This window comes from Python bivittatus, unplaced genomic scaffold, assembly GCF_059951505.1.
Source record: "Python bivittatus isolate LINGU-HERP-01145 unplaced genomic scaffold, Pbiv_v1 ctg000280_np1212, whole genome shotgun sequence".
In the NCBI taxonomy this organism is placed as follows: domain Eukaryota; kingdom Metazoa; phylum Chordata; class Lepidosauria; order Squamata; family Pythonidae; genus Python; species Python bivittatus.
In genome coordinates this window covers 509668-535957 of record NW_028277066.1, presented here as the reverse complement: position 1 = coordinate 535957, position 26290 = coordinate 509668, and the positions used below count along the sequence as shown (strand labels likewise).

General features: G+C 42.1%; 1 protein-coding gene across 9 annotated transcripts in view; it reads right to left on the bottom strand.

The window, feature by feature from the left end:
• Positions 1-26290, bottom strand: part of NF2 (NF2, moesin-ezrin-radixin like (MERLIN) tumor suppressor) — a 93112-nt gene that overhangs the window by 56055 nt on the left and 10767 nt on the right. For all 9 annotated transcript variants that reach the window (XM_088143193.1, XM_088143200.1, XM_088143199.1 and 6 more), the window contains 3 exons: positions 11111-11236; positions 6813-6935; positions 4741-4824 (listed from right to left, as the gene is read on the bottom strand). In XM_088143193.1, the coding sequence (XP_087999319.1) occupies positions 4741-4824; positions 6813-6935; positions 11111-11236 (333 nt within the window). The remainder of the gene's footprint in view (positions 1-4740; positions 4825-6812; positions 6936-11110; positions 11237-26290) is intronic.

Below are 26290 nucleotides of genomic sequence, written 5' to 3'. Positions count from 1 at the left end.
TTCCTCCAGTTTACTCTTACTCCTTTTTCCGGATACTAAGGTCCATGCATCTTTACTGGCTGTCACTGAAAATCAGTGCAATGTGAATATATTGTGGAATTAATTTCTCCAGATAATGTAACTGAAATAATGCATAAGAACATCATAAATATTGGGGTCAGGTTGACACAGAATTCTCCTTCAGCAGAAGTAATCATGGCAGCCAAGTTGCCTTCCATAAGCCACTTTCAACAATCAATACCAGCTGAAAAGCTAATGCTCAAGATTTCCCAGAACAGTGTTGGGAAGCTAGAAGAAATTGTCAGGCCTAGCCCAAGGAACTCCAAGAGACCATGTAAATTCAGTCCAGCTATGTTTATTAGCTACAACCTCTAGCAAGAATCTTCCCAGACTGAAACCCCAGTTCCCAAAGTCAGCCAGTCACAACAGTGTGAATTCCTCAGGGAGGTGCCAGTCTCATCCTCTTGTTCTTCTTATGCTCTTCTGGCGAGCTAAGGAAATGTTTATCTCCCTGAACCTGGCCTTCATAATTCCACTCCATCACAGAAATGTACTGAATCTCCCATGATAATGAAGCAGGTTTGAAGTCTGTTACACACCAGCCTTTACAAGGAGCACAGTGGCCTTTAGAAGATGACTGAGCACCATTAAAGGAGCAAGGAGGACAAAACTGAAAGTCAAGGTAAGTGTCCCTCCTGAAATAATTCCAACCCACAATCTAAACCTCTATTCTATTCTACTCTAATGTAAACCTTTATTCTACTCTAATGTGAACTGTATGATGCTGAACAGGTGTCATCCAGGAACTACAGTTTCCCTCTGTTAACAGAGGAAGTCTGCTCTGCAAAGGTATCTGGGGTAATTAAAATCTTATTGGACCAAGGATTTCAAAACATGATTTGGAAGTATTAATCAGCTATCATTTGTAGTTACCACTGCTCCATCACTTCATCCTAGCTTGTCTCTTTTGCACTGGGGTTCACAAATAGCACAAGCTGATAAGAGAGGGGGAAGGGTCTTTAGGCGGGATGTGGAGAACATGGCTGCTTGCCAGAAGTAAGAAGGAAGCTTGCTACTGGAAAGCAAATTTGAGAGAACCAGTCCATCTAGTTCCTCAAGAAAATACGTAACAATATTATTATACTGCCCGTATTATATTGCTCGGTAATGTTCATTTCTACTGGTAACGAGTGGTTTTAAGTGGGACTGGATGTATTCATGGAGAACAGGTTGTCCAGGGCTGCCTGAAAACTCCATGTCACCTCTGTGTTAGGGACAACAGGTCTCCAAATGCCAGTTACAGAAGAACAACAGTGAAAGAGGACCATGCCTCCATTTCCTTCTTGCAAGCACCCCAGAGGGATGAGAACCAAAATGCTGGACTAAGACTGGCCTTGGCCTGATCCTTATGTTTTGTAAAAGATATTGTAAAAAGGAAGGGAAAGGGCAATGGGGAAAGAAGGCCACTCTAATGCTGTGATACATTCAGAGAAAGTCACTTCTGAGCTCAACAGGTAGAAGCCACTGAAGTCTGCTCTGAAAAGTGCCTTTTTGCCAATTAAAGTTGTTCTATATCCCTCTCGCTCAAGGACATAATGCGCAGATAGCAAAAAGCACAAGACGAATGCTCACCCATGTGGATTAATAGCAGGTAACACATTCAGATGGGGGGGGGGGAGGCAATACAATACCCTCTGTAAACGCTTATTAAGGGATTCATCTGTTCCCACTAGTCATTTCACTCAACCCAACGCTGTGATTTTAAGGTGAAAAAAAGAGATGCATTAGCGACCCTGCCTAAGCAGCAAAAAGAACACAGTTCATTAACAATGATCATTTATCAAATATTGATGTCTCAACCATCAGCCTTTTGTACAACTGGATCGGCGGCCCCATGTTTGTTTGATTGAACAAGGAGCAGATAATGTAGGAGGAAGAGGAAGCAGTTCTGAAAATGGACAGAAAAGCTTGGGAATAGCTGCAAGAGAGAGGCTGTCCACAAATTCACCACCTCTCACTTTGAAAGGACACCTGAAACCATCAAGAGAGGTAGAGTAGAGACACAGACCGCCACAGACCCATTGGCGATGAAGCTCATGGAGGCTTCAGAAAGGGAGGGTCATCCAGGCCAGTTACCTGGTGACACACCAAAAGTTTAATTAGAGATATATTTCACTATTTATTTATGCATTTGTTTATTCATGAAGTTTATATGGCCATCTAACACAAACAACTGCAACTCTGGGTAATGTACAATCAAGAAACAAGAAAACAATACAGTTATGAACACCAAAAATTAATTAATAGGCAACTGAAACCCGAATTTCTACAATACCCCTCCAAAGCAGGACCTCAATCAACTTGGCCCAAATGCCCTACAAAAGAACCAGGTTTTCTAAAGGCTAGCATGATCTTGGCCAACCATATATTGGGGGGATGGACAGGGAGGGAGATTGTCAGACAGTAGCACTGCAGCGGGAATGGCAGAAGACACTGTTCTGGGGGGACCCAAAGCATGCCCATCCTACTAAAGCATGTGGGATGGGCAGACACCACTGAGGACAGACAGTCTCACAACTACCCTAGTCCTGTGCTATGTAGGGCCTGATAAGTGATAACCAACACCTTGAACTGAACTCAGAAGCCTCTTTATTTTGAGTCATAGCACAGATCATACAGAACAATTAACTATAAATAAAATGAAGTATAAGAAAAAATAGAGAAATTAAATATAGGTGCACGTATATAGATGCATATGTTTAAATATGTATGGGGGCAGTCAATCAGAAGGCATTAACCGTTGATTGGTGCCAAAAACCAGTTTTGGCAGACGCATCATCTCGCAATTGCAACCGCACAGAATTTTGCAATTCTCAATTCTGTTGAGAAGATACTGGACTGATCTTTCAATAGAAAAGGTACAATCTCAGAAAAGACACCGATCTTGCTAATGAACAGAGAGATGATCTAATGAACAGAGAGATGATCTAAGATGATCTAATTCCCCATACTGGTTGGGGAATTCTGGGAGTTGAAGTCCACTCATCTTAAAGTTCCCAAGGTTGAGAAACACTGATCTAAGGGCTGGGATGGGACAGCTCAAGATAATATATAGTCTTGTCTTAACCTGCCCACTCAAATGCAAAGGCGTTCTTGAAAAAGGATGCTGTTAAATCTCCCTTCTTTGACAGTAGGGCATCCAATCTTTTCTGAATGAACATTACTCTGTCTGGGGCAGAGAGAGTGCTACAGAAATATTTAGGAATAGTATCTTGAGAGGCAGCTAATTAATCTAGAGCAAATCAGAAAGAGCATTGAAGTGTTTAGACACTGATTTTATATTCTTAGGAAGAAATGGATGGAGCTTGCAGATCAGAAACCTACCCTTGGAAATTCTTAATGGATTCAGCCAGCAGATCACACAAATCCAAAACAACCTGGTCATTCTGGAGGGTGCAAGAGAGGAGGATTTGAAAATCAGAGGGAAAGAATATAGGTATCTTGGGACTGGATTGATTTATTTATTAAACTTGTACCCTGCCCGACTCCCGACGACTCTGGGCGGCTCACCACAAACAAAGAAATTACAATAAAATCAATAACAGATGGCAAGCACAGCAGACCAGATGGAATGAAGCGACAGGTCTCGCTCTGTCGCCAAAGACCTGGGCGAAGAATCAGATCTTCACGGGTCTTCTGAACAGCAGCAGAGTGGGGGCCCTACAAATCTCAAAGGGAACCTCATTCCAGAGGGCGGGTGCTGCGACAGATAAAGCGCACTTCTAAGGTCCCAACGGTTGGTTTTGTTTAACTGAAAGAGCCCAGAGTGTGCCAACCCTGCAAGTTCAAATCAGCCTGGATGGAAGTGTCATTCTACTGCTGCTGCTTTCAATCCTATTTCAGATATCAGGGGGATGGTTGATCTGTTGCTCCCCATGAAGGAATGCGTTTGCGGTTGAAGGAGTACTCCTGATCTGTCCTGTGATTAAAGGCCCAGATTATCTCTGAAGCACAAAGCACCTTTTATCTTCTTTCGGTCAGGCCAGATTCTGTCACCTGAATCAAAGTAACCTGGCTTCAGGTGATCCAGTCATAGCTAGCCTGGACTACGGCAATGCCTTGGAGCTACTTTTGAACAGGCGGGGTCTGCTCGCTTCCTGATAAGCTGTGAAGTGGTAATCTGGGAAAAAAATTATTTGTTTGCTTGAATATTTCATTACCTGCCCTAACTCCCCGTCTGTTTCCTGGCCATATTCAGGGTGTTATTTTAAAAGCACTTTAGAAATGAGGGTAATTTAAGGATTCACTGTGTATGTCTCAGGGAACTAGAATCAAATAGGTGGAGAGGCCACATGAAGTTTTCTAGTGCTAACAGCTTAACTCAGAATGCCCTCTACACAGAGACTCTAATTCTGAAGATGTTTGTTTTCTCAGTCCTTTGCATGACTTCTAAATGTCAGCTGAATCTTTTACCTGTTCCACAAGAACTGAGGCTGCTATTAGATTTTTATTTGTTCTTATATTGCATGTTTATAGATGTTTGGGATTTGGGGCTGTAGATTTTTGTATTTGATTGCAGCTGCTTTAAGGGTGAGATATAAAAAGGTCTTCAAAACAAGCCAATATTGCCTAAGGGGAGTGAAATCTGCATATGGCAGTAAATTTTATCAGTTCTCTACATTAATAAGCACTGTCATTATCAGAACCAGGAATATACCCCAATTATGTACCGGTGCTTACCTTGGCTTGCACTGCATAGGATGCTAGGAGGACAGATGCCTCTGGAGGACAGTAGATTTTCTCATCCAAGATCTGTTTCTTCACCTGAATGAGACAACAATGAAATGCAAGATGGCTAAGAATTGTGACTTGGCAGGTGGCCTCAGGCCGCTCCACAGCAGCTCCCAACCGGCCAGTTAATTTTCAATTATAATTCCTAAACTGTCAACCTGAATATACATGTATTAGTGAGTAAGCCCCACTAAGGGAGTCATGTTGGAGTAGAAATACCTCCCAAATTTCAATTTTTAGAAATGTAAGCCGCAGGACCAAGATTCAACAGGCATTCAAAAAGATAAGTTCCAAAGAGTTAAAACTACATAAAATATGAGTAGATGTGGCATGCATAATCAAAACCCAAATCTTCATCTAAGCACCATTTTAAAAGCAAGATTTTAAGAAATGCTAAGACAATCAAGTTCTATTTGGTACTCCCCGTCCACATTGATTTTACCTTTATTTCAGTATTCTTTTAACCAACTCTGCTCAGACAGGACTTAACATAATCATTGATCTCATTTTATTCCTTCCCCCACAAATAAACAGACTTCTACTCCTGCAACAGTTTGAAGCAGATTCTGCTCTACATTCTAATACACCTGTAAATCATAGACTTAATATATTCTTAAGAGCTCTTTAGAAATGCATAGTGTACCTCTAGAAAAGAAATAAGCAACTTTACTTTGGCTGGGTCTATTCTTTTTCAAAACTATTTCAACTATTTTTTTTTAATACCAGAGAAGGTTTGCAGCAGCCTGGCATAGTGACTTAAGGAACTGGGGCCAGAATTTCAGGCCCATTTTTTCAGTGATTTTGTTCTGAGCTCCAGTTAAGCTTGGATGGTATTTATTTTTTAGACCTCAAATGCCTTGGGCGGTGTCATGTGCCACATATTAGCACAAGAAGTTTGTGGGATACACAAGGGTTCCCCTCCAGAGACCCTTGCCTCAGTCGATTTTTCCAGGTGTTGGATCACACACTGCGTACAAATGTGAAACTGCACATACTATCTCTGCACATGCATGAAACGTTTTGCTTATGTACACCAGCAGTGGCTGTGGGTTTTGTACCCCTGACTTAAGGTGCACATAACCTTCTGGTGTACTTAAATTTCTCAAGGAGTAGCTTATTAATGAGAGTCAAGACAATGCAATGGGTATGGTGTTGGACTAGGAGTCGGAAGATCCACCCTTGGTCACAGAAGCTCCCTGAATGGCTTTGGGTCAGTCACCCTGCAAGTCCAGCCTACCCTATAAAACTGTTGTTCTTGTGGAGAAGTAAATGCTATGCATACTGCCTTGAGCTCCTGGAGGAAAGACTGGATATAAATCAAAGAAAATAACAACAGTAATAAATAATGGGGATTATCTGTTAGAGGAAGTCGGTCAATCACTGAGAATCAAATATGATGTATAAAAAGACAATATCCATGTGTCTCACACACTGGTAGCTTTTATCAGCTACCTATTTCAGATTTACAGCTGAAAAGGAAAAGAAGATCATTCATCCAGTGTCTCCTAGTAATGTTTGACTGAACCCCAAAATACACTAGGCCAGTCTCCCTGCTACAAGGGAGTTTTCGTACATGAATCAAGGACAAGATTTTCTGAATTGTGATCATTTACAGATTTCGTAGGTTCCCTTGAAAATAAAAGGAACAACCCTAGTAAATGGGGGAAGGGGGGTTGTCCCATTCTTTTCTAGTTATTTTTTGACCCTCTTGTTGTTGCCTGAAGCTCCATTAATCTAGATCAGCCTTCCCTAGCTTGGGTCCTCCAGATGTGTTGGGGCCGCAGAGAGACGTCTATAGGGCGGGGGCCAAATGCGCAAGATGACGGGTGCAGCATCACAGTCTAAGCTCTGCTCCTTTTGTACGTGGCTTGGATCGCAACCTTTGACATCCTAAGTTTTCCAAGTCTCCTGGTATATCCAGATTACTTCTATTCTCAGCCCCCCCTGAAGCGGAAACCATAATCTGAAAACCCATCTCCAGGGGTTGGACAGGTGTTAGTTTCCCTTATAAAAGGCCTTACCTGTAGAAAGAATAAGTGCTGAGTGATTTCCTGGACAAGCTCTTCTTCTGCATTCTCTGGGTAAAACTTGGCCAGGAAGTGAAACGTAACTGGCTCCTCCTTTGGGACATCATGGTCTAGGACCTGCAGAAGGAGACCTTTGCTGAATCACTCCAAATCTTGCAGAGTCTATCTCTTACCACTGAGAGACCCTGCTGCTCTCTCTAGCCAGGAAAAGACAGCAGCTGGTTTGCTTAAAACACGGTTTATGGAACAAACCACAGTTGGCAGGCTTCACATGATACACCAAACCATAAAACGTGGCTTACAAATCACAATGGCTGGGTTTCCTCATCAAAGCCAGAAACAAGTGAACATGCTAATGCACAAACAAGCAAACTATGTTATGTATTTATTTATTTATTTAATAGACTTGTCCGTGCCCATCTCCCCACAACGGGGAGATTTGATTATGATTTAACAAGTCATGTTGACCTGGTCACTGAAGTAATAGGAGATGAGGAGCAAAGGTAAAAGGGGGGTGTTAAACTTAATCCCTCACTGGCCACCATCTATCCCTGAAACTAGATCTTTTTCCTAAACTAACGGTCTAAATTCTGGTTATGAAGGCCAGCTGGAGGAACAAGGCATCTTCACTCATCTATTTTTACCACCCAATTCAAATCACCTCTGCTTTGCATCTATACAGCAAAATGCATTATATAGCCAGGAAAATCAACTTCCTATCTGTTACCTACCCAGGAGTGGCAGATCACCAGAGTGAAGCCAAGGATTTGGAACTCAAGTTCTATATCACTCTGTGATTCAATACTCATCATGAAAGAGTCAATAAAAACTCAGCAATCAACACAAGATTCTGGGGTACAAGAACAGGCCTGTTCGCTACATGCATTCTGGCATTTTCTAAATGTTTAACAGAGTCAAGGTTAGGCTTGTTCCTTTCTTGAGATCAACATACCTATCAACAGAAAGTGATTTTAAAGCCAAAAATTGAGGGTCAAATAGTATGTTTTGTCTCTAGCCAAATGATTTTTCCTTAGTTGCAGCAATAGATATTCTTCCCCAACTGTTTCCCCTGCAAAACTCAATAGGATCCAAAAGGCTTGGAAACTATGTTTCAAAATAAAGGTAGTCCTCACTTACCGACAGCAATTGGGACCAGCAACTCCTTTGCTAAGTGATGCGGTTGTAAAGTGAAACACCACATGACCGTGCCCAACTTACATCAGTTCTGGCTGTGGTCGTTAAGCAAATCATCCACAGTCATTAAGTGCAACATCATGTGACTCTGACTTGCGACTGCCTGCTGGCTTCCCCACTGACTTTGCTTGTCAGAAGCCAGTTGTGAATGTCACAAATGGCAATCACGTGAACGCAGGTTGCTGCAACCATCATAAATGTGTGCCAGTTGCCAAGCGTCCAAATCATGATCACATGACCACGGGGACTCTGAGATGGCCGTAAGTTCAAGGACCGGTCATAAATCTCCTTTTCAGCATCGTAGTAACTTTGAAAGGTTGCTGAACGAGCAGTCAGTAAGCGAAGACTACCTGTAAATTCCTGACAGTCCACCTCAATCAAAAGCGTTCCTGGTGATCATCAGAATATTTTCTTTCCTCTTATGTTAATTTGAGTAAAAGCTCTTTATTTTAGATGCTCCAAAGACCCAGTATTGTCACTAGTTAGGAAACAGCAGCTGGATGAGAGCACACAAGATGCTCACAGTGACTTTGGAGCACACTGTCATCTTCAACAGATGCTTCACCAGGCACTGAAGAGTCTCATTAGTCAGTGCAGACACATCCAATTACAGGAATTGCACATTGAGGGCATAACCTAATATTAATGCGTCTGGGACCAAAGGTCACTCAACACTAGCTGTATTCATTCACCATCCATGTAGCTCCCAAAACTGCTTTATCCAACTCTTGGAAGCCTCTTTGATTATGGTAAGTAAAAACTGATAGCACAGTTCTCTGCCATTTTGAGATGAGAAACATGCTACCTGCTTGTAAGCTGTAAATTAAAAAAGAACTTCCTCAGATCCTCCAAAAACTCAGCTCTGCCAACACATGGAAGGTAGATCATCCCTTTGTGGATCTCAGACTACACTAAAATGCTAAGTGTGTCTCCTAAGCGTGGAAAGATACCCTTCTTCGCCTTAAGCCATAATGTGGCTTACACCTTTATGTGGGAATCTAGCTGTCATGGTTTGCTGAATCCACCAAAGTTAATCATGGTTTAATGCTATGTGTAAACCCAGTCAGTCAGTCATACAACACTGCTTAAGAAGATCATACTAATCCAATATTAATTTTGTAGACTTTTTATAACCCAGCTGTATTAACTTGGAAATGGGAAACTCTACTACAAAGAACACTTTCTCTATTGCATGTATTAATATAGCCTTTCCCCTAAACAAAACACTGTTGGGAATGATGGGAATTGTAATTCAGCACATCTGCAAGGCACTAAGCAAAGAATAGTTGCTTATAACAAATACTTTTCTTGCATTAGAGTATACTAACTAGCATTTATTTCGAAACTTACAAAAACATTTTGGGTTTCAGGTGAGAGAGAAAAAAATGCTGTTTTGTCTTCCATTATTTTAGGAGTAAAGGGCCATGTCACATTATCTACTAATTTTTATTCAGGCATAACTACCCAAAACCTTTGGCACTTTTGTCTCTCATTCAGAGATAAAGATAAAAATTAGCTTTTTAAGATACTGAGTTCAAATCTAGAGTTGCAGAGAATAACTCAAAAAAGGATATTAGCTTTGGTTTAGGCTATCTGACCTTTAATGGCAGTTCACAGTTCTTGCAAACACCAAGATTCAAGACAAATTAATGTATAATCTGGATAGTCAAATCGGTGAGAAGTAAACAAAATCAAACCACCACCAATAAAGATGTGGGTACACAATGGAAGAAGTGAATCTAAGCCATGGAGATATGGGACTTTTTAACACACCAAACAAACACTATAAGATCAGATGGTGGAGAAGCCCTAGTGAAAAGAGTATCATTCATTCCAACTGTACTTGAATTAAAACTGGAATGGCATTAGCCTCATGTCAAAAACAAGGAATACAGACCTTGGGCAAAAATGATCTATTTCTTCCCTATTCTCCTGCAGTGAGAGGAAGTCAGAGGCAAGAAATGAGAGAGGAAGAAAAAGAGAAACCATGATGGCCCCACCACTTCAAGCTCTGCCCATTGCTTTCCTCACACCCACAACAATACATACTGCTGTCCTCAACAGAGTACTTCTAAATACAGCTCCTTGCTCATCCCATCTTAAATGATGGAGCAGCACACAAACATCATGTTTCTCAAAGAGATATCAATGCAGATCTCCTGCAATGCTTCCTTAGTGGAATCTGTGGATCAGGCAATTGTCTCTCATAAATTTTGCTGACTCAGATTCTGATCACCAATACATACATTATTCTGTTCAACCTAGAAGTGCTCCTGTTTCCATCTTGATTACATTCATGCCCGCTTAACACTAACCAAGATTATTAGATGCTGTGAGAACATCTGCTTGAAAGTCATCAGTAACACGGCACCAGGTCTGTGGAGTCGGAGTCACAGAGTCAGAGTCGTAAACAATTCTTGGGTTACTGGAGTCGAAGTCAGAATCGGTAAAAATGTACCAACTTTGACTCCTAATAAATTTAAATTGAATATCATATGATATAATATGTTAAAATTTCCTATTTCATAGATAATAATTTGATTAACCTATTTTTTGGATATATTTTAATTTCAAGTTCTCTGCGAATTTCAAAATATATATTTTGATAAAAATATAACCTCATTGTTTTTATCTGTTAGCTTTTATCCTTTGTTTAAATTATAAGGTTACTGAGTGTTTGTAATTTCTTTAATAAATAAAATTAAAAAAAAAAACAGAATGTCTTAGCTGTAGCTTTTAGACCCAAGCTTTATCAGGTTAGGGTTCTAAAAAGTTGCCTGCTGGTTCACGTTGGCAGTGATGAAATGCCTTGTATGTTGCGTGCTTGCAGTCGATATAGGAAATATATAATAAGTATATTTATAATTTATTTCCTATATTGATATATAATTAAAGGAGTCGGAGTCAGAGGTACCATGAATAAAGGGGAGTCAAAGGTTTTATGTGCCGACTCCACAGCCCTGCATGGCACCCCCCAAATATATCTGTGGTGCAGGCCCACCTCTGGACACAACCAAGCTGGAGAAAGCTGCACAGAATGAGTAATCCTATCTTTCTTCTAGACATTCACACTATGAAAGGGGAAGGCACATGCTTACCTTCTTATCTGTTTTGAGCCAGGCTATTGTGTCTTTAATCATGTACTGCAGTCCAAAGAACCATGTTTCACGGAGTCCCAATGTTCTACACACCAGATCAAACAGGTCTTTTCCTTTCCATTTCACCTGCACCAGAGAACAAAAGTTAGAAGATCCTTTTCTCAAACCAAGTTTCCTTCAGTTTGTTCTGCTTCCACCACAGTTCTATTATTTTTAAGTACAGTGGTACCTCTAGTTACGAACGCCCCTCCTTACGAATTTTTCGAGATACGACCAGCTCCGGCCCCAAAATTTTACCTCTACTTGCGAACTCCGCCTCGAGTTACGAACCGGATCCGCAGCCATTTTCCCTGCTGCCACGCGGTCGTGGCTTCCTGTGGGCGAGATCGCGGTAGCAAGGAGACGTTAGGTGAGGCTTGTGGTGTGTTTTGTGGGGTTTGGAAGGTGTTTGGTGTGCTTGTCAGCATGGCTCCAAAGAAAATGCAGAGCAGGCTGGCAACTGACTTTAGACAGGTTTTTCCCCAGAACTGAGCCTGCAGCTAAGAGGCAAAGAAGAGAGGAAACCCCTGAAGGAGATCTCCCCGATGTCCCTTTGGAGGGGGACTCTCCCTCCAAACAATAACTGCCTCCCCACCCCATTCTCCCTCTTCATACTGTGCTGTACTGTACTTTTTTTCATGTTTTTGAGGTTTAAAAATAAAATGCATATGTTTCAGAACTGTTTAGCCGTGTTTACATTGAACCTTATGGGGGAAATTTACCTCGGGCTGCGACCAAATTCGGAGGGCGGATTAGCCGTATTTACATTGAACCTTATGGGGAAATTTGCCTCGTGGTGCGACCAAATTCGGAGGGCGGAATGGATTAACCGTATTTACATTGAACCTTATGGGAAACTTTACCTCGACTTGCAACCAACTCGAGTTGCAACCAGAGTCACGGAACGGATTAAGTTTGTAACTAGAGGTACCACTGTACTACCATCTACCAAGAATTCCAAATGTTTTGGCTAACAAAATCTTGTGGTATTCTCGTACCATTACACTTACCACTGGAAAGAGATGCTGAAGTATTATGAGATATGGTCATCTACCTATACTTTGTCAGAACAGATAACAACACCTAGCAAACTAGCCTTAGCTGATCCCTCCAAATTAAGCAAGATTAATAACTGTATAGGGAAATCCCACTGGCAGCAAGAGAAGACTGGGAAGTGGGAAAACTTCCAGAAGAAGGCACTGGCAAGCAATTTCCATACTGTTGTTAACAAAATTCCATGGACGTGACCAGGTTCCCAAGAAACGTTGAGCTGGATTCAAAGTAGTCTCTATTTTTACCTCTTGATTTGTGACATTTTGTAACGTCGCTGTGCATTCCAGCGGTTTCAGCTATCGTACATACTCATGGATAAGCTGAGAATTTAAGGTGCCAAAATACTCACAAAAAATTGGCTTCAGCTTATCCACAGATGGGCTTATCTGCAAATATACTGTATATGGTAATACTTTTTTAAAGTGCCCGTCTTTCCTGTACATACTCACATATAAGCCCATCTGCGGATAAGCCGACCCACAAATTTTTAACCAAAACACCATGAAAAATGTGAGCCGGTTTATCTGCGGATGGCACATTTTTCATGATATTTTTGGTTAAAAATTCGAGGGTCACCTTATCCACAGATAGGCTTATAGACGAGTATATACAGTACATCTATCTTCCCATTGCTTAATTGCTATTAGTGGTAGAAATTTCAGGCAGGCAAGCACATGGGATGGTGAAAGACCCTCTAGCCTGCCTTCAACAGGTTGCCCAGCTTCCACATCGGAACTCTGTAGCTACAACCATTATGGAAATACTAGCTTGCAAGATACTTTATTAACCTGTTTTCTGCACACAAAACTGGTCCTTCTTATCAGCAAAATGCAGGTGAGCCAAAAAAAAAAAAAAAAAACCCTCTGCAGGTACATAGCATGATTGCATTAAATAGTCTGTCTCATCTCATCTCACAGGATATACAATTTAGATTCCTGTTTATGTTTCGGTGGGTAAACTTCACCCAATTTATACTGGTGTTGGTGAACAAACCCGAAGCATAAGGCGTGTAAGAAAAAGAGCTGCGTAAAGGAAATGCAGAAATACGGTGAGAGGTAAGAAAAGTCACGAAGTATTGAGTTGTTATTGCTATTCTTCAAAACTGAGCTTCCTCCAACAACTTACTACATATGTAGTACATACATATTCAGGTGGGGAAATAATTTACACATATGACCTTATGTATGGTACCCAATGTTTCTAAGGGATTAAACAAAGACAAGATGTTTGTTAAATCCGTGGTGTAATATTTTGAAGAGAAGACCCTTTTGCTGGGAAAGATGGAAGGCCAAAGGAGAAGAGGACGGCAGAGGATGAGATGGTTAGATAGCATCACTGAAGCAATGAGCATGAAACTGAGCAAACTCAGGGAGGCAGCGAAGGACAGGAAGGCCTGGCACGATATGGTTCATGGGGTCACGAAGAGTCGGACACGACTTAACGACTAAACAACAACAAATATTTTGAAATTATTTCCAAGCAACCTAATGCTGTCTATGGATATCCATTTCCCATTTAAAACAAGCTTCCACTGATAGCAAGAAAATCAACTAAAGATTTGTCCAAATGCTTAACAAGGTTCCACTAATCTAGGGGGGAAAAAAACCCATTTTCTTCAAAACACATGCTCTGGGTCCCTTTTATGAAGGAGTGTCATCTAATAGGACGCAGGCGATGTGCCTTCTCTGTTGCGACACCTGCCCTGTGCATCAACATTGCCCTCAAGATCCCCCATCTTGCTGGCCTTCCACAAACTCTTCAAGACCTGGCTGATCCCCAAGTCTGGGCCAGGATATGTGGCAAACCTGGTTTGTATGATGATTCGTATGTTTTAGGGGGTTCCGAGTAGGATCTCACTGGCATGGCATTGTATTGGCATTGCCGTTGTTATTTTATTTATTTGTGTTCCTGTTCCTGTTTTAAATAGTTCTTAACCATGTGCTGAGACAGGCAGCAATGTGTCTTTTACATGACTTTACAGGATGATAGCAACGTTGCTTAAAAAGAAAGGCATGGTGGGGCAGAACCCACATCCTTCTGCAGCATTCATTCAAACCAAGTCCACAATACAGAGTCACAAAGAATGACACATGCACACACACCCCCAATCAAGAAGTGCGTGGTGCTGGGCAACTTTGTTCACACTGATACCTTTCCAGAGAATTGAGTTGAACCTCATACTCCCCTAGTCAGCATGGTCTACACAGGCCAGGAATTACGGGTGTTGTCGTCCAGCAAACCTCTGGAGGATGACCAGTTGAGAAGAGCTGTTGTATAGAATGGAAAACCGCACCACGAGCTGGGGGTAATTAGGAAGCAGAACGCTGAGCCATCCCCAAATCCAGAGCCCTCCACATGGATGCATATCATTTTACACCTCACCAGGATAAAAACACCGCTAAGGAAGGGGTGGGGGGAGCCAGAGTTGTACGGAAGCGAAGAAGTAAACGCAGGAGTCAGGCCTCTTTGAAACAAGGCAAGATCGCCCACCCATGGGCTTACAGCATAACACTCCCCCCACCTTCAACAGGATCACCTGCATAGCATCGATATTCATCTTGAAACGGGGTTTAGCCTGTTCTGCTTCAGGGCTATTCCATCGCCAGCAGCTGCTATCGCACACCGCCTCCTTGCGGCCACTTCTCGCTGCTTAATGGAAAAGAGCATTCGGATCTCACGTCTCCCGCTGTTTTCTTTCCCCCCCCCAGAGCTCCGTGAAGCCTTATGCAAGAGTGATTAACGCAAGGCTAAAGGCTCTGGAGAAGAAGCAAAGGGAAAGCGATTCTAAGGATGAGACGCTGTGCCAAAATCCCTACTCCGCAGTAACTGAGAGAGCGGTAGACTCAAGAGTCAGGTCCTGCTCCGAGAGGTTTCTGTCCTGTTAGAAGAGGAGCAGGAGGAGGAAGAACGCAACGAGATTCAAGAGCATCCCCACGTGCAAAGGGGAACCGAAGGAAAGAGGACACCACAAGAGCAGGGGATCCCAGGCCACAGTCGGTCAAATGCTTTTCTGTGCAGGCCTCATCAAAACAAATGAGGTGTGCACAGAAGTGATTTTTGCAAAGGGGCTTGTACACCGTCAGTCATCTGCTTGTGCTCATTGCAGGACCAATGGCTGAACTCGCCCTTCATGCGGCTAAACTGTAAGAAAGTTGGCTGGGGGTGGACTTGGTGTGATGTGTGAACCCTGCCAATGGCAGCTTAGTAAACCGTGGTTAAATAAACCACAGGTGAAGGTGATATGTGAACCTAGTCAGGATCAAGAATGCAAAATAGTCTATGTTTGCAAATAGCTTAGTTTGATTCCATTCGCTCACAAATAGTGTTCGAGCTAAAAGGATAATAAAAAAGCACAGGATATTGGATTAATATTTTTAGAATGAGGTTTGTGTCCTACTAAATTACCCCCCACACCTCTGTAGCATTTTGGCAGTGGCTCCCCCCCCCCCCCCCCGCTTTCTGTCTTCTGGAAAGCTCTCTTTACTGTTCTGGCTCTACAGGGAGGGGTTTTTTTAATATACATTTTTAATTGCTTTTTAATTAATAACAAAAAAACGAAAAAGAACACACAAAAATACTACAAAGAAAATTTCAAAAAATTAGCATAATATATCATTATCACAGAAAACAGTTACAAACCTATCTATCTAATGCAAAAATTATTCAGACCCATATATATTTCCAAGACATTTATGTAACTACCTTCTTTTTTTTTAACCTACTGTTCTGGCTCTAAAAGAGCTGGCAAAGGAGGCTCATAGGAAACACAGGCTGCTACCAGAGAAAAGGCTTTCCATCCACAGATGCAGATCGGTACCCAGTGGAATCAGTGTTTTCAAACTCCAGCTGTGCTTTTGCTACGAGCACCCTCCCTCCCTGGAATTCAAGACCAGCCACCGACTGCAAATGAATTGCAGCGTTATGTAACCTGGTGCAAAGTCTCTAATGAAGTTCGGAAAACATTAAAATGCGGCAGTTCTCGGGACCGGGGAGGAGAGAACAGGGAAGCCGTTGGGGTTTGCGTGGAAGCGGAAGCACGTTTCTAAGGTTTCTTTCAAATATCCCCAACTTTTTTCTAGAGACCAGTGCCCGTCCTTAGCTGCGACTGGGCCGCAGACATTTTCAACTCGTGTTTCAATAGCTGCTGACACCATTAAGCTTTATGCTTGACTCATAAATGGAGTAACACCAATTTAATGGCCAACAGGGAGGCTGCTCCAAGACGGGGCTGTGCACATCCACAGCTTTTAAAAAAAACCTCCCATTTTCCTTTTGCAATTTCATTAGCTTATCTGAGATCAAACAGTGGTTCACTCATTCCCATGTATTCACAGGAATTCTACACTTTTCACACCAAGAATAAAATCAGGTAAACTGATGTTTACATGGGCAAAGCAGATTTAGGGCAATTTCAGCAAATGTCACCCAGACTGACTGGGAATTTTGGGAGCTGTAGTCCCAATCAATATAGGCTGGGGACAGACTGACAGAATCGGCCAACAGAGATATTCCGAGTCAACCTTCCTCATCTAGATGGATTCCAAACGCACCAGACGACAATGCCCATCAACCTCCCCTGCTCTTTCTCCCTTGCCGACGTGGCATTCTTTGTTAGAAGACCAACTGCAGCAGCTTGACCACTGGCCAGGTTACACCACCAGGTTCACCTTATGCTCTTGCTAAAAGCCATGTTCCAGTTGCCAGCTAGCCCGAGGAGAGAGATTTTAATCTTTAAAGTCCTAAGCGATGTAGGGTCTGACTATCTGAGGGTCTATCAAGAGATAAGACCTTCCTTCTCACTCTGGACTTTTAAGTGCGATGGATGACTTTGGTCCTTTTTAACCGTTGTGTATGTTTTGTTCTGTTGGGGTCTGCTCAGAGAACCCAAGGCACTGAAACAATGAAGTACAAATTGAAATCAACCACAACAAATGGTTGGGCTTCTTTCTCGGTTTAAGGTAGCACGGTGACTGTAAATCATACTGAAATCCACATATTGATTTCACGTCTTGTTCCTATCACCCTGAATTGACTGAGGATAGGATCATGGGCATGGGGGACTTAATGAAGCCTGGCTGTGCTCCCTGCGTTTTGTGGACCCAGTGGCCAGCATAGATCCCCCCGTGGTCAATATGGAATCAGTCCACGGTAAGCCGGCTTGGTTATGACTCTTCAGAGACAGAAACTTGCCAGAGAAGGAAACTTCAGAGAATGAAAGCCCAAGCCTCCATCTTTCTTCTTGCAGCCGTGATCAGATCTAACACAAAAAAGCATCAGGCGAAGGTCACACCATCGAAGAGGAAGGCTGGCAATCCAAAAACTGCCTTTCCAGACGTAATCTGGCTTGTGGCCAGAGAGTTATAACACAGATACAATCCCCAAGTAAAAAACACTGCATTAGAGGTAGACCCATGATTGAACTGCAAGACTGAAAGTTCTCTGCTACCGTCTGGGGGGCATGGAGCTAGGTCCTCCCGTGGTCCTTCCCCTACTTGATGCCACCACAGAACTGGCAGGAGAGACAAACAAATCTTCTTTCACAGGTAGCCTTGTCATATTCCATTAGCCTTATCTTAACATGGCTTGTTAGCTATATTTGCAAGTCTTGGAAGAATACGCGGACAAACTCCCTGATTTAATGAGGCTAAGTGCGGCACGGCTAATATTTTGTGGGTTTGGGATTTACGATCTTCACTAAATGCAAAGCTCTTGTAATTTATCAGCGCCCAATGTTTTTAAGTAAACAGGAACAAGTACTTAAAATCCAGCAAGCGCTGGGCGGAAGAAAGTGGAGGGGGGGCTTTGACTCAAGGTCTTGGCAGATCCTCCTCCTTCAGTGGAGATGTCAGATTGGAGGGGTGGGGGAAATCTATTAAGAGGGTGTACATTATTTATTAACCTGCAACAGGAGTCTTTTGCCATTGGCAGGCACTGGAGCATCACGCCAAGAATACAATCTATACGGGTGCAGTGTCCTTTCCACAAGTGACATGCAACTGCTCCTCTGGCAATTACAGTTATGAAGCTTTGGAAGACATCAGGCCAGGTCAGAGGGAGAGCAGGGGACAAAATGCAAAGCAGAAACTCGCCAGAAAGGACACCCCGTACCGAACTATGTTCTAATTTGGTTATTGTTTTCCCATTCTTCGAGCAGCAGCAGCAGCAGCATCTGGCCAACCTTGTCTGAGAGTGGAAGCTAAGCAAGGTCTGGTTTAGTCAGGATCTGGATGGGAGGCCACCGGGAAAACCCAGGGCTAGACCGAGAAATTGGAAAAACATCTCAGAGATCAGTGGCATAGCACCTCCATATTGTTGCCAGGATAATGCATGGAATTGTCCAAGAAATCACCAGGAGTCTACCCCCTGCTTCCTGCTTGTGGGAATCAGCCACAGGTCATTAGGTCCTGCCACCTACTGCAGCAATACTTATACTGAGGGACCTGTAATTCCAAAATTGCAGAAAAACACTGCAGACATTACAATGGAATTACAATTTTAAACACTACAGAACACTGTAAAAAATTAATTCTATAATTAAGAGGTTTTAGAAAGCCCAAAGCACTTGTCTACCAAGGAAGATGCCCACTGCTTCTTATCCGAAGCAATTCCAAAAGAACATCACCAGAATTGCTCCCATTCAAGAAAGCACATCTACATTCAAGACTCATTCAGAAATAATTTATTAAACTTGTATGCTACCCAATTCTCAATGACTCCGGGCAGCTCACAACAATCAAACAAAGAAATTACAATCAAACATAAAAAAAATCAAGATAAAAAAAATCCAGGATAAATGAATAATTCATACTCTTTCTTGCTAATAGCGAAGTGAGCTGTTAAATATCACAAGGAGCTTGTTTCAAACTTTACTTCTACTACCGACTCATTTCTTGGGAAGCTACAGTCTTGATCTCACCCCCTTCATTCATCTAGCAGGATAATATGATTATCTTTTAAAGTTGCTGCAAGGATTAAAGAATAACATTTGTGAATTCTTGAAAAGTCAATAAATGTAATAACAACAACAAATACCATTTGCCTGCAAGCAAGAATTGGTAGGACCACAAAACAGACGAGGTAATAGAAATGAAGAAGCTAAAGTGTTCAGAATTCAGACAAACACCTGCCACACAACACCCCAGACTTAACAACTGTTGATAAGAGAGACAAAAAAGTCTGGATAGTGGACACTGCAAAACCTGGAGACAGCAGAATAGAAGAGAAAGGACTGGAGAAAATCACCAAATATAAAGACCTGCAAATAGAGGTAAAATGACTGTGGCAAAAGAAAGCAAAGATATTACCAGCAGTTACAGGTACCTTAGGTGCAATCCCAAAACATCTGGAGCACCATTTGAACACCACTGGCACTGACAAAATCACCATCAATTGCAAAAGACAGCTTAACTTGGAACAGTTTATATCCTGTGACGATACCTTTAACACCATCCAACAACAACATCTGCCTATCCCAGGTCCTTGGGAAGGACTCGATAGGTGGATAAAAATGCCAAATCCAGTCTAAACATCTGGCTGACTGTGCAACCAACCATAATAGTAAATTATAAAATACCAGGACTTGCAGATCGAAGTTGAACACTTATGGAAAAAGAAGCCTGCTATTATACCAGTCGTGACTGGAGCCATTGGAGCAATACCTAAAGGACTCCCTCAATATTTGGAAATTTTGAATTTATCAGACCTGAACACCTTAATTTTACCAAAAAAAAAATACCCTGCTTGGCACTGCCTATATCTTCAGATGTTACCTTAATCATTCTTAGGTCCTTGGTTAGGACTTGAATTATTACGTTTCTACCAGTTTTTGACGGTGAATCAAATTGTAGATTACCTATAATAATAATAATAATAGTTACTATTAATTATTATTCAGGAGAAACTGGGCATCAACTGTCAAATGTATTAAAATATGCTGGTGCAACGTAGCTTTCATTGACTGCCCGACCCTGAATTCATTTTGTGTACCCAGAAGCATCTAACAAAAAGTTATCACATAAACAGCACCCACACTGGGCAATTATATCCTACAGGCTTAAATCAAACTTCAGATCAAGAAAGATGCAATTGCAACACATAGACCAGCCGGAGGGTAACTTGAAGGAGGGACAACTGCAAAAAGGGGCTCATTTGCAGCATGAACCAGGGCAGTGGGTTGAAAGGGGCAAAATGGAGGCTTTCCTTCCTTTCATTAAAAGCCAATTCCTTTTCCTGCTGCTGCTTGAAGATACTGGTGCATTGAACAGAAACGCATTACCATTTGAGGAGAAGCACGTCCAAAGCAACTGTTATCTAATGGGAAATACCTTGATCCCACTCCCTGTGCCGGGAGGTAGATGAGCAGCACGTAAGTAAAGTATTTTAGACCCACAGAAATCATGGGACTCCCTTCCATTTCTTTCTCTGACAAAGAGATGTCAAAATAAATAGATAAAGGGCGAGTTAACTGGGCCGCCTGCAGAAGCTATTTTTATTTTCTTATGCTGCATGACAACCTGATAATGACTTTTTAATTAAAAGCCATTTCTGCTAATCCACCAAGGAGATACAGTAAACAGTGTAAGGCGCCAGGACAAAAACACTTGGCTTGCTCCATGGGGACCAAGGCAGACAGACAAGTACAGATAAGACACGGAGACTCAAATTCCACTAGCAGCCTAAAAGGGAGGATAGACCAGAGGAAGAAACCAAGAGGAAAAGGTAAAAACTAGGGTATTTATGCAATTTTGGAATTTGAGATTGCAGTATGGGGTCTTCCAAGATCCTTATATGGGTGGGGAAGTTCTGATGATTATTGAGCAGGATTAACGAGCTTACAGAATCTGACTTTCCAACAAACCAGGATATTATTATTGCAGCTCTCTATCACAGAGATCCTCAATAATAATAAAGGCAACTCTAATTCCTGGTTCACATCTACACTGGAATTTATTATACAGTGGGGCAAAAAAGTATTTAGTCAGCCACCAATTGTGCAAGTTCTCCCACTTAAAAAGATGAGAGAGGCCTGTAACTTTCATCATAGGTATACCTCAACTATGAGAGACAAAATGAGAAAAAAAATCCAGAAAATCACATTGTCTGATTTTTAAAGAATTTATTTGCAAATCATGGTGGAAAATAAGTATTTGGTCACCTACAAACAAGCAAGATGTCTGGCTCTCACAGACCTGTAACTACTTCTTTAAGAGGCTCCTCTGTCCTCCACTCGTTACCTGTAGTAATGGCACCTGTTTGACCTTGTTATCAGTATAAAAGACACCTGTCCACAACCTCAAACAGTCACACTCCAAACTCCACTATGGCCAAGACCAAAGAGCTGTTGAAGGACACCAGAAACAAAATTACAGACCTGCACCAGGCTGGGAAGACTGAATCTGCAATAGGCAAGCAGCTTGGTGTGAAGAAATCAACTGTGGGAGCAATAATTAGAAAATGGAAGACATACAAGACCACTGATAATCTCCCTTGATCTGGGGCTCCATGCAAGATCTCACCCTGTGGGGTCAAAATGATCACAAGAACGGTGAGCAAAAATCCCAGAACCACACGGGGGGACCTAGTGAATGACCTGCAGAGAGCTGGGACCAAAGTAACAAAGGCTACCATCAGTAACACACTACCCCGCCAGGGACTCAAATCCTGCAGTGCCAGACGTGTCCCCCTGCTTAAGCCAGTACATGTCTGGGCCCGTCTGAAGTTTGCTAGAGAGCATTTGGATGATCCAGAAGCGGATTGGGAGAATGTCATATGGTCAGATGAAACCAAAGTAGAACGTTTTGGTCTAAATTCAACTCGTCGTGTTTGGAGGAGAGAGAATGCTGAGTTGCATCCAAAGAACACCATACCTACTGTGAAGCATGGGGGTGGAAACATCATGCTTTGGAGCTGTTTTTCTGCAAAGGGACCAGGACGACTGATCCGTGTAAAGGAAAGAATGAATGGGGCCATGTATCATGAGATGTTGAGTGAACACCTCCTTCCATCAGCAAGGGCATTGAAGATGAAACGTGGCTGGGTCTTTCAGCATGACAATGATCCCAAACACACCGCCCGGGCAACGAAGGAGTGGCTTCGTAAGAAGCATTTCAAGGTCCTGGAGTGGCCTAGCCAGTCTCCAGATCTCAACCCCATGGAAAACCTTTGGAGGGAGTTGAAAGTCCGGGTTGCCCAGCGACAGCCCCAAAACATCACTGCTCTAGAGGAGATCTGCATGGAGGAATGGGCCAAAATACCAGCAACAGTGTGTGAAAACCTTGTGAAGACTTACAGAAAACGTTTGACCTCTTTCATTGCCAACAAAGGATATATAACAAAGTATTGAGATGAACTTTTGATATTGACCAAATACTTATTTTCCACCATGATTTGCAAATAAATTCTTTAAAAATCAGACAATGTGATTTTCTGGATTTTTTCCCCCATTTTGTCTCTCATAGTTGAGGTATACCTATGATGAAAATTACAGGCCTCTCTCATCTTTTTAAGTGGGAGAACTTGCACAATTGGTGGCTGACTAAATACTTTTTCCCCCCACTGTATATAATTTAATGGGGGTCAGGAGTGGGCTTGTTTTCATGGTACAATGTCTCAACCTTACATTACTTAAAAACGTTCAAAGCAAAGCACTGTAAAATATAATTTTGTTTAAATTCAGCCTTCTCTTAGAGCAGGTAGCTCACCGCCACCACCATAACCCCTAAGTTGGGAATGTGGGTACACACAGCCTTGCAAAAGATGCAGCTGAACTGTAATTGTCACTCTGACTGAAAAAATAAAGTACTGAATTATGGCCAACATCTCTATTAAAAATAATTAACATTTTCAACTTAAATCAGATTAATCTCGTTAATTTCACACCCAGCCTTCGGACCTCCGCTCCAAGACTCTATGTGACCCTCAGCTCAGATCCACCAGCCCTGAATCCAACAGGCAATATCATCTTCAACTTGGGTTTCACAGCGACCTTCAATCACCCTGTTGGAACAGCTTAAAAAATAATAATAAACAGGTCTACTTGTTCACAGATCTGGGTAATGTTATTCAGATCAGGCCAAGTGATTTGGGTGTATCATCCACATGGTATCTGAAATGCCCCTTGCCAAGTTGCCATATTTATAAAAACATAGCAATATCCATAAAATATCTTCAGCTCCAAGCGTTGCATGCTAATGATTCCCAAAGTTCTGGCAGTAAGCAGAATGCAGATTTATTTTGTCAATTTCTTAAAGGGGAAAACATATTCGCAAACAGCGTATCCCTGATTTATTTATTTCTTAAATTTATAACCTGCCTTTTCCCCAAAAGCCTGAAACAGATTTCCAAGGGGATCCACCTTGATTTTATCACCAGAACAACCACCCTGTAAAATAGGTTGGGGTGAGAGAGGGACTAACCTAAAATAACCCAACATATTTTCTTGGCTAAAAGTGGACTTGAATACAAGTCTCCCTGGTATTACTCAAACCCTTCCACCATATTGACTCTCGTGAAAGCAACAGAGTTTGTTGTTTATCAGTGGTATAACCAAGGTTGCTTCCCGTGGTCCACCATCTGTCTGAAAGGAATGACATATGGGTGAAAACCAATCAGGGCGTCAGCTGTGACGAATCCAAAGCCGATCTGAAAGCGCCTGCTGCCTACAGCTGTGCTCTTCCTTCATCACTTCCTTACGTCTTAATTTAAGCAATAATCAGAGGTTGACTTGTTATGCACCCCTTATACCTCCACAGCACCCAGGATAGCCGTGCCTTTCGGCCCCCTTTTTCTGTTTTATCAGGCATGCCGTTTACAGCATGCGCTTTCCCCCAATTTAACAGAGACGGCATGCCTGCTCCTTAGCTGTAGCCTTCCGAGTGCCAATCTGATTTTGACACACCGTGCATCATTTAATATGATATTAGCCGGCTAACAAGCGTGCTGACCCAAGTATGACAGGCCATAAAAATGATATGGCGTCCAAAGCCGTGTCTTTACTACAATTACGGGTGCTTTTGTTGCTCAAGCACCAGCACTTCACCTCTCTTTTAAATAGCTTCTGTCGCCAGGACAGATCCGTGTTTTCCTCCCCTGCTGGGCAGTACATTCAAATCATCGCCTTGCTTTCAGAAATATGCCATTTTTCTCAGAAACAGACCAGGTGATGTTGGCCTGTTTTAAGCCACGGGGCGTTCTTTTCAAGATCCATTTCCATCCTGTTCGTCACAGACCTCGCTTTTAAAACATGGAGATACTTTAGGGAAGTTGCTGGCACAACATTAGCCAATGTTCTGCTTCTGATGCATTTTATACCTTCTTTCTTGTAATTGACAAAGTACTCTTCAAAAATCATCTCTCTCTCTTTTTTTTGGTAATCCCTTATTCTCCCCTTGCATTTCTTTTATATAAACCCATATGCTAGGCATCCCTTTTTTTTTTTTTTTTAACAAAGGACGAGGGTTTTTTTCTCCTAACAAGTTTATTGCCACTTTTCATTACTATTTTAGTAACTCTTGGATGTGATGCAACCTTACATGCCCTGCAGCTTTGAGCGACTGTACAGAGACCTGACCCTTTTAACTTACTTTCTGTTTTTAATCTCCTCATTTTAGAGAAGATTCCTCTTTTAAAATCAAATGTGACTATGCTGAATTTTCTTGCAATTCTCCAGTTATATCAAATTTAAACTTGGTAACACTGTAGGCACTGCTTCGGGTCGGTTTAACAACTTTCATATTTCTCAGCAGGCTGTGAGACCACTGAATGTTAATCAGGATCACCTTAATTCCCTCCAGTTATAGAATCACTCGTAATATCACAGCAACATTTTCTCCTTTTGATACCTTCACGATTTCAAGATGACAATCCCATTCCCCCCAGTTTCAGGTCAAGGTGTGGGGTGCATCTTTTGAGGTTCCTCGCTCATTTGATATCATGCCCTCTTTCAAATACAGTGGTATCCATTTCAGGCCCTGGATCATCTGAAGCTTGTATTCAGAGATGTCCATACAAATGGGCTTCAGGATTCGCAGGGACTGTGTTCCAATGAGGATGACAAAGCCTTGGGATTACTGGGAAATTAAGGGGGGAGAGGCCAGATTGGTACTTCTGCACACGTGCACAATGACACACTGCTGAGAATAGCATGCCCCAAACCACAGACAGGCTAAACGGACCATCATAGATACTGAGTTCAGATTCATGTTTATCAACCATGAGTATCAAGACCACGTTGAACAAGGCTTATGCCCACTACGGCTGGATTCACCAGTACATTAAGTCAAAAAACAAACGTGGTTTAACCAGTTGTGTCCACCTTGCCTATATCCATCACAACAGTTGGTGTTGTGTTGGGCATCAAAAAAGTCAAGATGGCAGGCATAACAGTGTGATCTTGACTTTTTAAACCCTCCCTTGTAGACACCCTTCATTTTTATCAGATCTTGAAAGATCATATAACTTACAGTAACAATGAGAACTCTTCTTTTGATAAAATTTAGTCTTATCAAACTGTGAATTAATGTGGAGATGGTTTGTTCTGGGCTCATATTCATGTTTCTTTGCCTTACAGAATATTAATTTTTAAAAAATTAGGCAGACAGTCCTGATCCATCATCTGTTTTCAAAGGAAATATTCCACTTCTCCCTCTTGATGGTGTTCTAGCCTTAACACACAACCAAGTAACACCTTTCTCCAAATGTCCCAGAACAGGCATTTCCCTCTGGCTTTCTAGCCTCTTGGACTGACTTAGTTTTATTGCAGATCTGAGGTATGTACAATGGAAAATGAAAAAATAATTTTATTCCTAGAGTCTGCCAAGACCAGGCCTTGCCAAACCTCATATAAACGTGGAATTGGAGGGTTCTGTTTCCTGCAAAAGTCCTTCAATTTATTATGAGGTGAGAGTAGTAAAAAGATAACTGAACAGACGCAGTACATAAAAAATAAAACAAACCACAGCACAGCCTTTTAAGAAAGTCAAGAGCACAGGATTGAGAACCACCAAGGAGGAAACTACAGGGCGAACTGACAGCTCCTGAACAGAAACAGGGGGCAAACCCCACACTCACTTGCACTGATGATGCTACCTT